The 12,232-nt window shown below is 42.5% G+C and overlaps 1 protein-coding gene and 1 long non-coding RNA gene across 3 annotated transcripts in view; one reads left to right on the forward strand and one right to left on the reverse strand.

Annotated features, from left to right (window-relative positions):
- The window catches only part of LOC135237861 (uncharacterized), a 43,418-nt gene that overhangs the window by 1,775 nt on the left and 29,411 nt on the right, over positions 1–12,232 (reverse strand). Inside the window, exon 3 of one of the 2 annotated variants that reach the window (XR_010324947.1) lies at positions 3,118–4,715. The exons of the other annotated variant lie outside the window; for it this stretch is intronic. This is a non-coding gene — a long non-coding RNA (uncharacterized LOC135237861). Of the gene's footprint in view, positions 1–3,117; positions 4,716–12,232 lie in introns of those variants that run through there. 2 annotated transcript variants of the gene reach the window in all.
- Positions 3,342–8,808, forward strand: elf3 (E74-like factor 3 (ets domain transcription factor, epithelial-specific)). Its single transcript, XM_064305382.1, has 8 exons — positions 3,342–3,501; positions 4,413–4,646; positions 5,340–5,462; positions 6,042–6,161; positions 6,330–6,422; positions 6,886–6,999; positions 7,383–7,578; positions 7,717–8,808. The coding sequence occupies exons 1-8, from the start codon at positions 3,342–3,344 to the stop codon at positions 7,826–7,828; spliced, it is 1,152 nt and encodes a 383-aa protein (XP_064161452.1). The 3' UTR covers positions 7,829–8,808.

The following is a 12,232-nucleotide window of genomic DNA, read 5'->3' on the forward strand; positions in this document are numbered from 1 at the left end:
GCTAAAAGAAAAAAGTTCGTAAAATGACAGCTGATAAAGACGCCTTTTCTGGAGCTGTCTCAGAGCACACATTGCATACACAAAGGTCTTTTTTTTTCCACCAGTGTTGAAATCCTGGAAATGGAAAAAGAATACACTCCCACGCAAAACTCCACCGGACAAAAAAGGATGGCTGACACACAGGAAAGTTTGTGTACGTGAAGCATTCGCCAGGCCTTAACTATCACAACTTTTGTTGCGCACTAATAAATAATAACTTTAAATGGGGAATGATTATGAGTGATGCGAGCCATTATGTTTCAGACTTTTCAGTCATCACACATTTAATAGGCAATCGCTGACACGCAGTTTATTTATCTGAGATGAATATCTGAATTTGTTCGGGCATTGGCACAATAACACAGAGGTCCTGCTGATGTAGAGTGCGGCCCACAGGGGAATAATTTAGCCACCGGTTCGGTGGTGAATACAACAGAACTACAGGCTGAACTGGGCTACACAAGCAGCGCTACATATCTGGGTTAGAATGGCACAACGACACAGATTTGAGAGGGAAGAAATAAAAAAAACATTGTTTAAAAATACTGACAAACATGTTCTTCAGGGGTGTGCAATGACAAGGCAATAATTGCTCTATGATTGACAGTGATTGGTTTGTTGTGGGGGGGTTTTTATGGCAAAGTGGTAAAATTAAATTATGGGAAAATAGCTATAAGGTGTTTAGTCCTTAACATTTTATCTCTCACTTCCACTCACAATTAGAGGCAAGTGTCAGTTTATCAGTATTCCTCTGGCATTTATGGCAAAAAGTTTAGGGGTGACTGAATCAAGGCATGTGCCATAATAGGGACTAACCTGGAAATCATTATTATTTGATATGATTGGCTAGCTTATTGTTTTTAAACCGCTATATTTTATTTACTACATCAAAGATGCAGTCTTTAAGCATTATATCGTGTGATTTATAACTGACACATTACTGTTTGTAGTTAACAGTCTTTTTTTACGAGAGGAAGTTGGATTACCAGTTGTTTACACATTGTAATGCATTGTAAGATCCTTGAGGACCAATAATGTTATTCCATTTCGCCCAATCTTCAAGAGAGTAAATAACCACAATAACATGATTATAAAATATCTTGGTTTAATAACTTGGGGTCAATTATTTCAAAGTAACCCAGTTTAGGAGAGGAAAATGGGTGCTATATAGATATAACTATCTTAAGCAAAACAAGGATGTGTGACGTCAGTTCAATCATGTTGTCATGATGAATAAGCTCAAGTGCAATACAAATACTGGCAATAAATGATAATGGCTTAATTTAAGAGCAGTATAAACAATAAGAGTAGATTTCATTTTACTGTTCCTCAGAAGTGATCCCTTGCCACGACTGTCTTTCCTGTGCTCTCTTCAGCCACAAGGTGTGAGCAGTGAGCTTGCCACGCAAGCACAACAATGCTTCTGGCATACAAAGGTCCGGTAGCTTATAAAATGTTAATACGGCTGCATAGGAACATTGGAAAAGAAAGGAACTGTATAAGTTACAGACACACAGTGCACACTCTTTGTTAACAAGGGTCTTTGCCTGAAAAATGTTCTGAAAATATAACAGAATTGGCGGGTGCGTCAAAAAGCCAGATCACTGCCTCTATGAAAACGTCAGATTTCATCTCCAACACATCACAGCTCAGGGAAGCTCACTTGTTTTTTTTATAGAGGGTGATAGCAAGCACAGGAATTTAGGCATCTCATTTGGTGGGTTGTAAAATGTAAAAAGCACATTTTAGGATATGTGACTGTTAGTATGTGTATTGAACTGATGGGTATTGAACTGAATACATTTGCCATGGGAGTATTCCAAATTGGGGTGAATAAGGGAACCCCCCCCCACCCCCAGTAAGGATTGCCCTGAGAGGGTTGGACATCTATCATATGCACTCATTCATTTCTCTGGATCTTGACTTCTGTGTACATTTTTTTTTTTTTGGAAAATCTTTCTCTTCATCCAGTCTTGAGTGTATGACTTGCACTGATTGACAGCAGCAGTGAGTAAACATCCCTCAGTTCAGTTTTAGCCCTTAGCTAAGCCGGTCCTCTTTTCCCCACATATCAAAGTGTGTGGACGTACACCAGGAAAAAAAATGTTAAAACACCCCATTTGGTGCGAGGTAAATATTGGCACAGATGAGCTCACCGTTTCTGAGCAAAAACAATGGCGTGAGATTGTTGAGCGCTAACGTTCGGGCAGGTTTCTGCATCTAGAATCTATATGCCAGCCAAAGAACCTGTTGACAATTCAAGGGTAGCCTGGTGTAATGATTAACAGCAGTCGGTGTTTGCAAAGTAGCAGAGTGCCAGAGGAGCCCTTGTGTATTCAGATACACAGCTCAGGGGCACCTAGGATGCATAATGGAAAGATATTTTCATAGGTGGTGGGGGGGGCATGGGGAGGTTTGTGTTGTTACCATTGTTTTTTTTCTTCTCTCCTTTTTTCAGCTTTCCATAAAAAGGGGCGTGTTTCATGCCAAGTGCTTCTGTGGAATTTCTCCTCTTGCCGCGGAGCACGTTCACCTGGGCCCGCCCACCACCACCCGGAGACTACTATATATATGACAGGTAGAGCTCACAGGTAGAGCTAGCAACAAGTGCACCTCACAGCCTCGGTTCAAACGTTTACAGCAGAGTAACTGTCAGCAGAATCAGAAACATCTCTGGAATCAAACTTCACAAAGTGGATTAATTTTTGTTAGAATTGGTTTTTTGTTTGTTTGTTTGTTTTTGCTGTTCCATTCTCTACTGGCCTGTCCAAACAGGTAAGCAGAACCGTTAACTTTTTGCACTCATTGGTTGTCTAAGGTCTGTCTCAGTATATGTAATCATGCAGAAATCTGTGTACTAAATATCAACAATAATACACAGACAAATTGAAAACTCACCATTTGGCTTTTGAAATAGAATAGTTACATAAGATTTTTTAAAAATGACTTTAAATTAAAACATTCAGAAGGACCATTTTGGATGGAAGTGAGTGTAAAATATATTGTTGATGTGTAAAAGTAGAATATACTATACTACTAATACATTCTGCAATGTGCAATGAAATACAATGGAAGCAATTGTAGTGTATGCAAAATGTGTACTTTATTAACATGACAGCAGGTTTCACTGTTTTTTGAGAATAACGCAAAAAAAAAAAAAAAAAATAGGCAACAGTTGCAAGAACAGTTCCACCACCCAAATTTCATCATCATTATACGATATATGTTCTATATCTTGGAATAAAATGTATTTCACATTTTTAAAGACTCATGTACGTTTCGTATTTTGACAAACAGATCTGATGTCGGCATCCAATGATCTCAGCAGCATCCTGACTGATGCCAACTGGACGATGTACCAGATTGGTGCAATGGAGCATCCACTGGCTCCACCAGCCACGGCTCTTCCAGTCATGAGGGATCCACAGATGGCCAACTTACAATTTGCTACTGATTTCCTGGGTAAGAGAACTCACAAAATCAAAATTTTCTTCAGATTGCTGCGTTGAATATACCGTGCAATATTCACACTCCCCAACTCATTTGTACGACACAATCAGCAAGCATACTTATGGTGTGACTACAAGTAGGTTCAGTCACCATGTTAACTACTTTAGACGGTTTACTGCTTGCTATCCAATGTCCAAATCTGTGGGGTTGTTTTCTAACACACACACATGTAAGATAATAATAAATGTAATGTAATCAGAAAAATTCAGGTGGCCAGCTGATCTTTGTAACGATCTTGTCTGTTTTGTAATCATTAACCTGGTCGGAAAATATCTAAACCGCCCTCATCTCCATCACGACCGGGAACGCGGGCGATTTTTTTTTTGTCGTTTTTAAAACAAAGCCTTCGAACTATGTTTAACTCGCCTATCCGATAAGACGCTGGCGTGACGAGACCCGACCGGGTGTCAGCCCTGCAACTAGGTTAACAGCCTCTGACCACGGGAGGAGATAAGCGTGCGGCCACGCATTCCATTTCACCGAAACCATAAACCGCAGGACCTGACTTTAACATGCCTGAGCAAACAAGCCGTGGGAGGGGACTGGCTGCATCATTGTTCTCCGCGCTGGATCAATGCCTAGACCCACAGTCGGTGTAATGGTGCCCATCAATTGCTGTTTGCCTCTGTAGTTGTTGTTGGTGAACTTTTGACAGGGCAGCCAGGGGATCTGATCATGCCTTAGATACCATGTTGAACTGTGAAACGGCACTTCCACTAGGACTGAGATAAATAAATCTAGTTCCACAAATATACACAAGTTGCCCTTAGTGAACCCGTTATTTTAACATCCATACATGCTTGTAGAAGAAAAAAAAAAAACAGTTGTGTGCATTACTGATATTCAGATCTATCTTTTTTTAGGGCCCCTTAAATGGTACCAGTCGGCCCCCCAGTTCTGGTCCAAACAGAATGTTCTGGAGTGGATCAGCTACCACGTCGAAGAGAGCAAGTTTGACGCCAGCACGCTGACCATGTCCAGTTGCTCGATGGACGGCCCCATTCTGTGCCAGCTCTCCCGCGAAACACTGCTGTCCATGTTCGGACCCCTGGGAGAGAGGCTGTACCAGAGCCTGCAGGAGCTAAAGGCCAAATACGGTGAGACAAAGAGCCAGGGTGTGGGCTGATGTCTTTTGATCCACCGGTGCTGTCTGTTGGTAGATAGTCCTTAGGAAACACACAAAAAACGGTGGACTGAGTCTTCATTACCCTGTATGGGCTCATCCTTTGATAGCTTGTCAAAAATAAAATTGGCCTTTTTTTTTAGAATTCAGCATTGGGGGGAAGAGCACAGGAAAAAAAGGGGTAAAAAGGCAGAGGAAAATAACAAAAATTTGATGCCATTTACACTCCAGCCCTTATTCCAGTGGGCCATCTTAAAAGAGCTGCCAGATTTGTAAATGAAGGAGTAAATAAATAGACCAAGGGAAAGTTCGTGAATTATGTAAAGATTATCTTAGAACAAAAGACGCCCAAGGGCAGGAGCATTACTCTCAGTTAATTAAAGGTTTAAGGTTGCACTCAGTGTTTAAATGTCGTAACTTGAGCCACAATGGAGAGAAATGCTTTCCCAGTATTGTGTGAAATAAAATGCTTTGGTCAGGTTGAATATGCATGTGTGGTGATTCTAAGAATCTGGTTTAAAGGCATCAATTAAAACCCAGACAAAGCCAACAGCGCCACTGCCGCCTTACAACTGGACCTTTGTAATTACATTTTTTTATTGGTGATTGAGATCACAAACGCTGTCAGCTTCGTTGCATTTTTCTAATGACTGTGTGGTGATTGCAGGCATGGAAGACCTGAACACGACATACGACTTGCTCAACATCCTACTTGATGACTTTCCAGAATTTCTGAACATGCCTGGAGGGGATGACTTCAAACTCCTGAGCACAGTCATTGTGCATGGAGGTAAAGTCAGCGGCACCGTAATGGGCTAGGGGGGTGGTTCTTTGGGGGTGAGGGGGTGTGGGGGCATGGGGTTGGAGGGTCAGAGAGCTAGGAAGATTCCAAGTGCACTGACTGACAGTGCTCCTCAAAAAATATTACAGCATATGGTTATCTGGGTGGTGGGGCCCAATATTATTTCATTGGGGGCACAAAATCCCTGGTGTCGCCCTGGTTACAAGTGCATACAGTGGTTCCCTCCAAGTTCACCACTGCGGACCGCACAGATACACACACTTCGTTCAGATGCTTCAGTTCCACTTATCTGTGTCTGAGAGGCTTATCGCCGTACCCGTAAGCACAGCAGCTTTTACAACAGGTCGCAAAAAAATAAAAAAAGAAACTAGCCCACGGCTGTAAAACCTGGAGGGCGACATTGCAAGAGCGATGAGAAAACAAGTCACGATGCAAGAAAGAACACTATCGCTGTCGCAAAAAGACAAAAGGGTAGCACTGTTTACAAGCTGTGAACAATCACTGTGTTCATCAGAGTTGTCAGGGATGTGTTTTCTTATTCTGGGCCTTGTCGTATTTTTTTAATAGAGGAGCAAAAGAGTGACCCCGGTGTCGGTGGGGACATGGTTGGCGCTTTGACACCCTCCAGCGATAATGGCTATGAATCCGGGTCCACCTCGGCCGACAGCCTGGACAGCGCACACTCAAGTGAGTACAACTTCAAGACTGTGTCAAAAAGGAAGCCCTAAATGTGGCCCGGCACAGCAGCAGGGAGCTCCCAGTCTTGTACGCACCAAGATGAGGAGATCTTGGTCCATAAATGAAATTTGAAATTCGAACCTCACGTGACTCATGTCTTCATTCTTGTCCTCGCAGGAACGTTGAGCTTCCTGAATCCCAGTTCCCCCGAATATGGAGGAAGCGACTCAGACCCAGAACTCTCAGATCTGCAATTTCCTCTCAGTGCAAGTGAGTGCTGTCACCTCACCTTTTTGTGTTTTCTCAGCGCAGTGAACTGGACAAAGTGCAGCTTGCTTCTTAAGAGCGGCTCAAGCCTTAGCTCCATCCGGCACGTATGCATTAGGAACGCCTTACTTTACCACCCAAAGTCCGACGTCTGTGCGCACACCTTCAAAAAAAACCAAGCCCCAGTGACTACTACGAGAATAAACTCCCCGGTTAGCGTCGACTTAAGATAAACCTTCACCTCACGTTCGTTTTCCCAAAAAACCCCTCCCTGAAAAAGTGACATTTTATGGTTCCACAATTCCCGCACTGAGGTTTCGTAACCCACAGAGATAGTGGCGGGCAGGTGCAATCGAAAGGGTTTTATTGAGGTCCGAGACTGCGGAGGAGCTACCTATCAGTGTTGTTTGATCCCGAGCCGGATCCAGAGGTGTCATGTCCTGTTGTTTGCTGCGTCTTTTCACAGAGGAGCTCAAGATGGAGGAAGAAGGCCTGAAGCCCTGCAAGAGGAGCAGGGGGAGGCCCAGGAAACTCAGCCGGGGCTCCGAATTCTTCATCGAGGCCAAGAAAAACAAGCACGGTAAGTTCTGCCGCGGCACCGCAAAGGTCACTCGCACTTTTGGCCTGGTAAGCCTCCTCTACCCGGGGGCGGCATACTTGAGTCATTTTCCATTTGTACGGCATGACATCTGCCGAAGAACTAAATGTCATCTGTAGCAGCAAAATAGCACTGCAGTCCTTCACTAGGACCTGCTGCCCTCTCCTGTTCAGCTTCTTAAAAGCTCGACACGTTTCCCTCACGACAATACGCAATATATGTGACTCTGCTCCAAATACGATCATATGTGGAACTATGTATATCTGAGTCAAAACCAGAGATAGCAGAGACACACACCAAAACCAACCTATCCTTTTCTGGGTCTGGCCATGGGTTGACGTTTTATCCCCCCCCCCCCCCTACAGCCCCAAGAGGCGCACACCTGTGGGAGTTCATCCGGGACATCCTGATCCACCCGGACCAGAACAACGGTCTGATGAGATGGGAGGACCGCCGGGAGGGCGTCTTTAAATTCCTCAAGTCAGAGGCCGTGGCCCAGCTGTGGGGGCAGAAGAAGAAGAACAGCAGCATGACCTACGAGAAGCTCAGCCGTGCCATGAGGTGAGCTGCCGTGTGCCTGAAACAGAGACTTACAGTCGGGTGGCATCGTCACGACAACCTATTAATTGAACAAGTAACGTAGACTCTAAAAGGCTTGACGAGTAGCACTAATTCGTTTTTTTTTTCTCCATCCCGCAGGTACTACTACAAAAGGGAGATCTTGGAGCGGGTGGACGGCCGAAGGCTGGTGTATAAGTTCGGGAAGAACTCGAGCGGCTGGAAGTTGGGAGAGGTGGGCGTTGCGATGTGAAGTGGAAGGAAGGAAGGAGTGGAATAACGAGAAGGATTCCTGCACAGATGTGGACTCAGAAATGGGCCTACAGATGGAATAACTCCAGCCAAAAGGGCCAAAGATACTCAGACTCGACTGCGTATATTCCCTCACTCCGGTGGGTGGTGTTTGCAGCAACAAGTAAGCCATTTTGGCTAAAGTAGGTTGTATGAACCAATAATGAAGTTTCATTATTATTATTATTTCTTTTCAATACTCCGTGTGGGTGAAACTCTTATCTGCCAAGTCTAGTACTTGCTGGTAGGACTTCCTGAGCCCAAAAAGGCATGCTGGCATGTCCTTGTTCACTCCGGAGATTTACAGAAATTGTCTGCACATATTTTTTCAATATCAGTACGCAGTGATGCCAGTAGCTCAGGTTCCAGGTTATTTGAAGTGAAAGTCAGGTGTTTGAAGTGGAAAAAGATCAGCTTTCCCATGCAGAAAATACATCCAGTGAAAGCAAATGGCTCACACTGGTACAGTACCAGTATGACATGGCGATACCAACGTTTGTCAAGATGGTGGAACCCACTCCATTTTCTATTTACATTTTTACATTTTACAGGACACGACTGGTCAAATGTACTAATACTACCAATCAATTATTTGATGATATGAAGTAGATCAATTCAGCATTGTGTGTGTGTGTATTTTTTAATATACAAGGTCTCTCTTTTAAAAGAGATTTTAATCTCAATGAGAAAACCTACATAAATGATAAATAAGAATATTCTGTAACTAAAAAGAAGGACATGTTCGATGCTTTGAATCAATGGACTGTGTTTTAAATGATTTGAAACTATATTATTCAGCTGGTCTGTTGATTTTTTTTATTCAATATTTTGTTATGCCAGAATTAAACCTCAAAGTTGTATTTTTAAAGATATCTTTATGTATATGTGTGCCATATTGTTTTGTACTGTTCAGATATGTTTTTAATAAAGATTATTTGAGAAAAAAAATGTTTTGTTTATGTACCGAAAAAATACCAATTGACAGAGCTTCTAACAGAGAGTTGAAGCAAGCACAAAATATACCTCATCTGCATTGAATCCTGCTCTGAATTTGTTAACAAAACATGCATGCAAATGCACCTCTCCATGATAGGGCTTCATGTTCACTACTTCCAGTTCAGCCTGCGTTCATACATGTCCCGAGGATAACATTCTCTCAGAGTGAATAAGAATGAAAGGCCATTTGAATGCTAATGGTGAATGTGAAAGGGCCCTACTATGACATTACATTTTATTACATTACACATCACAGCTGGTGCTCTAATCCAGAGCAATGAACTGAAGTAGAGAGCGCAAAACACATGAACTGTGCTCAGATCAACCAAGTAAAACAAAGTTTCCTGGGACGACTGACAGGTGGATGTTTTGCGTGCTATATAAAAGAGACGATCGTCAGCGCTCCAGTTCACATTACCAGTGATATCGCAAAGGAAACCGAACCACTGGGAGCGCAGCAGTTCAGCTCGTGATGACTTTGTCATTCAGCACGTTCCACAGACTAAAGATGGACACTTATTTACTCGACTGTTGTCCATTGTCAAACAGGAGAAGGCCACAGCACTTCAGCGGCTTTGGCATCTACATGTATTTATTTATGTTAGTTTGCTAAGTGACGCAGATCTTCTAGGCCTCAGACCCACAAATGTCAATATTTTCTTACTCGTTTGTACTCGTATCTGGAAACTGGGCTGAAACCACCAAGTATGAAATACTTTTATCCCAGTTATTTTTGTTTCATTTTCATTTTAATTGCAACCAGCACCTCATTTACAGAGGGCACACATTTCCTTTGTAATAAATCTTGTGTGATGTGAAGAGGGAGATTTCATTCCAGTTAAGAATAAAGCAGTGAACAACGTCCGTACAGGAGGAAGAAATAAGGTTTTTTTTTTAATTAAATTTTTTTTTTAGAAATATACAGTACCAAAGGAAAAATATTGTATCAAATAAAGAGAAGAAACTGGAAGAGAAAGGGAACATTCAAAGATATCGTGGTGATAAGTCACACCTTTTTGAGTCGTTGAAATGCCATCTAGGTGTTCAGGTGAAAACTTTGTTACATTTGATGGAAAAGTGAAAGCTTTCTAGCTGACTAGGCTGAAGCCAGGCTACATCTGGGTTAAACCTGAGCTGCATTGGTGTTAGTCTAGTCTGTTTATGTCAAAACATCAACCTAGATTTCCACCCCTCAAGATGTCTAGATTCTGGCTTTTGCTCACCGAGGAAAGATTTTTAAAACTACACTGATCCACATTAGTGCTCTTCAGCCTTATGGTCTATCAGAAAGCCCATGCGGTTCCCTAACATAATTCCCTTTTCTCAGATTAGGTAGTGTTTTCACGTGAATTAGCTGAATACTTTGCATTCTTATCAAATCAGTCGACTATATTTCATCATTTTTCTTTGTCACGTTTTTTTTCCACGGAGCGCAAAGTTTAACGGTGCCGCGTGCTGAGCCTGCAGCGCAGTTTATCTGCGCAGGTGAACGCTCGCAGAAATGATTTAGGTCAGGTCTCTTGCTTGAGGGTCAAACTGTCAATGTGCCTGTGTGTGTGTTATTCAAATAGTTTTCTATTACTTTCTCTCGCCTTTGAGACCTGGAATTTGATTGAGTGGGAAAGGCTGGAGAGACCAGTCTGACAACAAAAAAAACGGCTTTCCAGGTAGCTGGTAACAGAAGCTTACCTGCCGCTATGCTTAAGAATTTAGGACATTTACATTCTTTAATCGGAGTGGGATAAAGTGTACAATTGCCATTGGTTAATCTCCAGTGTTAAAGCATGAATGTAAATAACTTGTGTGTGACACAATGGGTCAAAAAGATACTAAAAAAGATATTCATAATAATAAAAAAAATGTATATAGGATAATTTATAAGCATGAATGTTAAGGACATGCACGCGGCTGCCCGTGTCGGGATTATGAAATGACGTTGCGTGGGAAGGGAGTGATGGGAAGCGGTTGCAGTTTTCTTATATGAGGTGGTTTGCCTGCTGCGCATGCAGAACCTGTTTTCCACATCATTTCATTTAATCGCCATTTTTGACTCACAGTCTCGCTGAGATTTAAAATCTCTTTTTTTTTTACAACAGGTAAAATGTGTTCACAGAAACATCTCTCTGTCTCTCTCTCTCGCTCTCTCTTTCTCACACACACACACACACACAAACACCATGAGCCAAATAAAGAGTATTATACTTTAACCTTTTTGGACCCAGCACAACATACCTGTTTAACAGGTGTAATTGGCGGGCAGCCAGAATGAACGCTGCACGTAACTTACTGGAAACTCAAAACCAGGCTGCCAGTAAATCCAGGATCTGTGGGAGGGGCCAGATTTTTGATTGATATGATCTCACCTTGACAACACAGATTAAAAAAACTCAGAGAGGAGATGAGGAGGGTGAGGAGCAGGGTTGTTGTATTGAAATAATGGTTTCAGTTTATCAAGCCGAAAGCCTCTCACTTTCTCTCTTTCTATCTATCTATCTATCTATCTATCTCTCTCTCTCTCTCTCTCTCCCTCTCTCTCTCTCTCTCTCACACTCTCTTCCTCTCTCTCTCTCCCTCCCTCCCCCTCTCTCCCTCTCCCTCTCCCTCTCCCTCTCCCTCTCCCTCTCTCGCTCTCTCTCTCTCTCAGTAAATTAAGGTTACTGCTTATTTATTTCTGCAAGTATACTTTGTGTGATATTCAAATAAATGAGATATAAAAATCAAGATTCTTGATCTCTCTCTCTCTCTCTCTCTCTCTCTCATGCACACACACACACACACACACAATGTTGCAAATATGCATATTAAGCTTGGTGGCAGACCTGTAGATCATTAATGGTTGACGGTAAGCTCCGTGCAGTGACGTAAAGCAAAAATGCTACGAGGGGCATATTTATAGTGTGCTCCGCTCCGCCAACACCCCACCCTTCTTCACAGATTTCACCACAAAGAGAAAATCAATGTTTTTTTTCTCCATAAACTATTTTATTTAATATGTACACTTTGGTATGACTGGCAGTCCAAGGGTGAAAGTGAAAGCATGGAGAGTTAAACTGTAGTGCAGGAGGTCACCCTCATGAGGGCTGGGTTGGAACTTTTGCATTAGCAAGAAGAATTATTCTTGCCCAACTATTTTACCAAAAAAATGTTTTGCATGCGGGACACTTGGAAATTTCATCGGCTCATTCAACCGCTCATTTAAAAACGTGTAATTCTGCTTCACGTGCAGCCTTATCTCAAGAAGCCAAAGTTTCCAGTAAACCTACATTGACACAGCTCCCCTGCAATATAACCACTTTATCAGTTATGGCCTGTTTTTTTATTAAAGCACTAATTCATCTACCGTGCTGAAAGCCCTGCTCCACTTTACCCA

The sequence above is a fragment of the Anguilla rostrata genome, chromosome 13 (genome assembly GCF_018555375.3).
Source record: "Anguilla rostrata isolate EN2019 chromosome 13, ASM1855537v3, whole genome shotgun sequence".
NCBI lineage: Eukaryota > Metazoa > Chordata > Actinopteri > Anguilliformes > Anguillidae > Anguilla > Anguilla rostrata.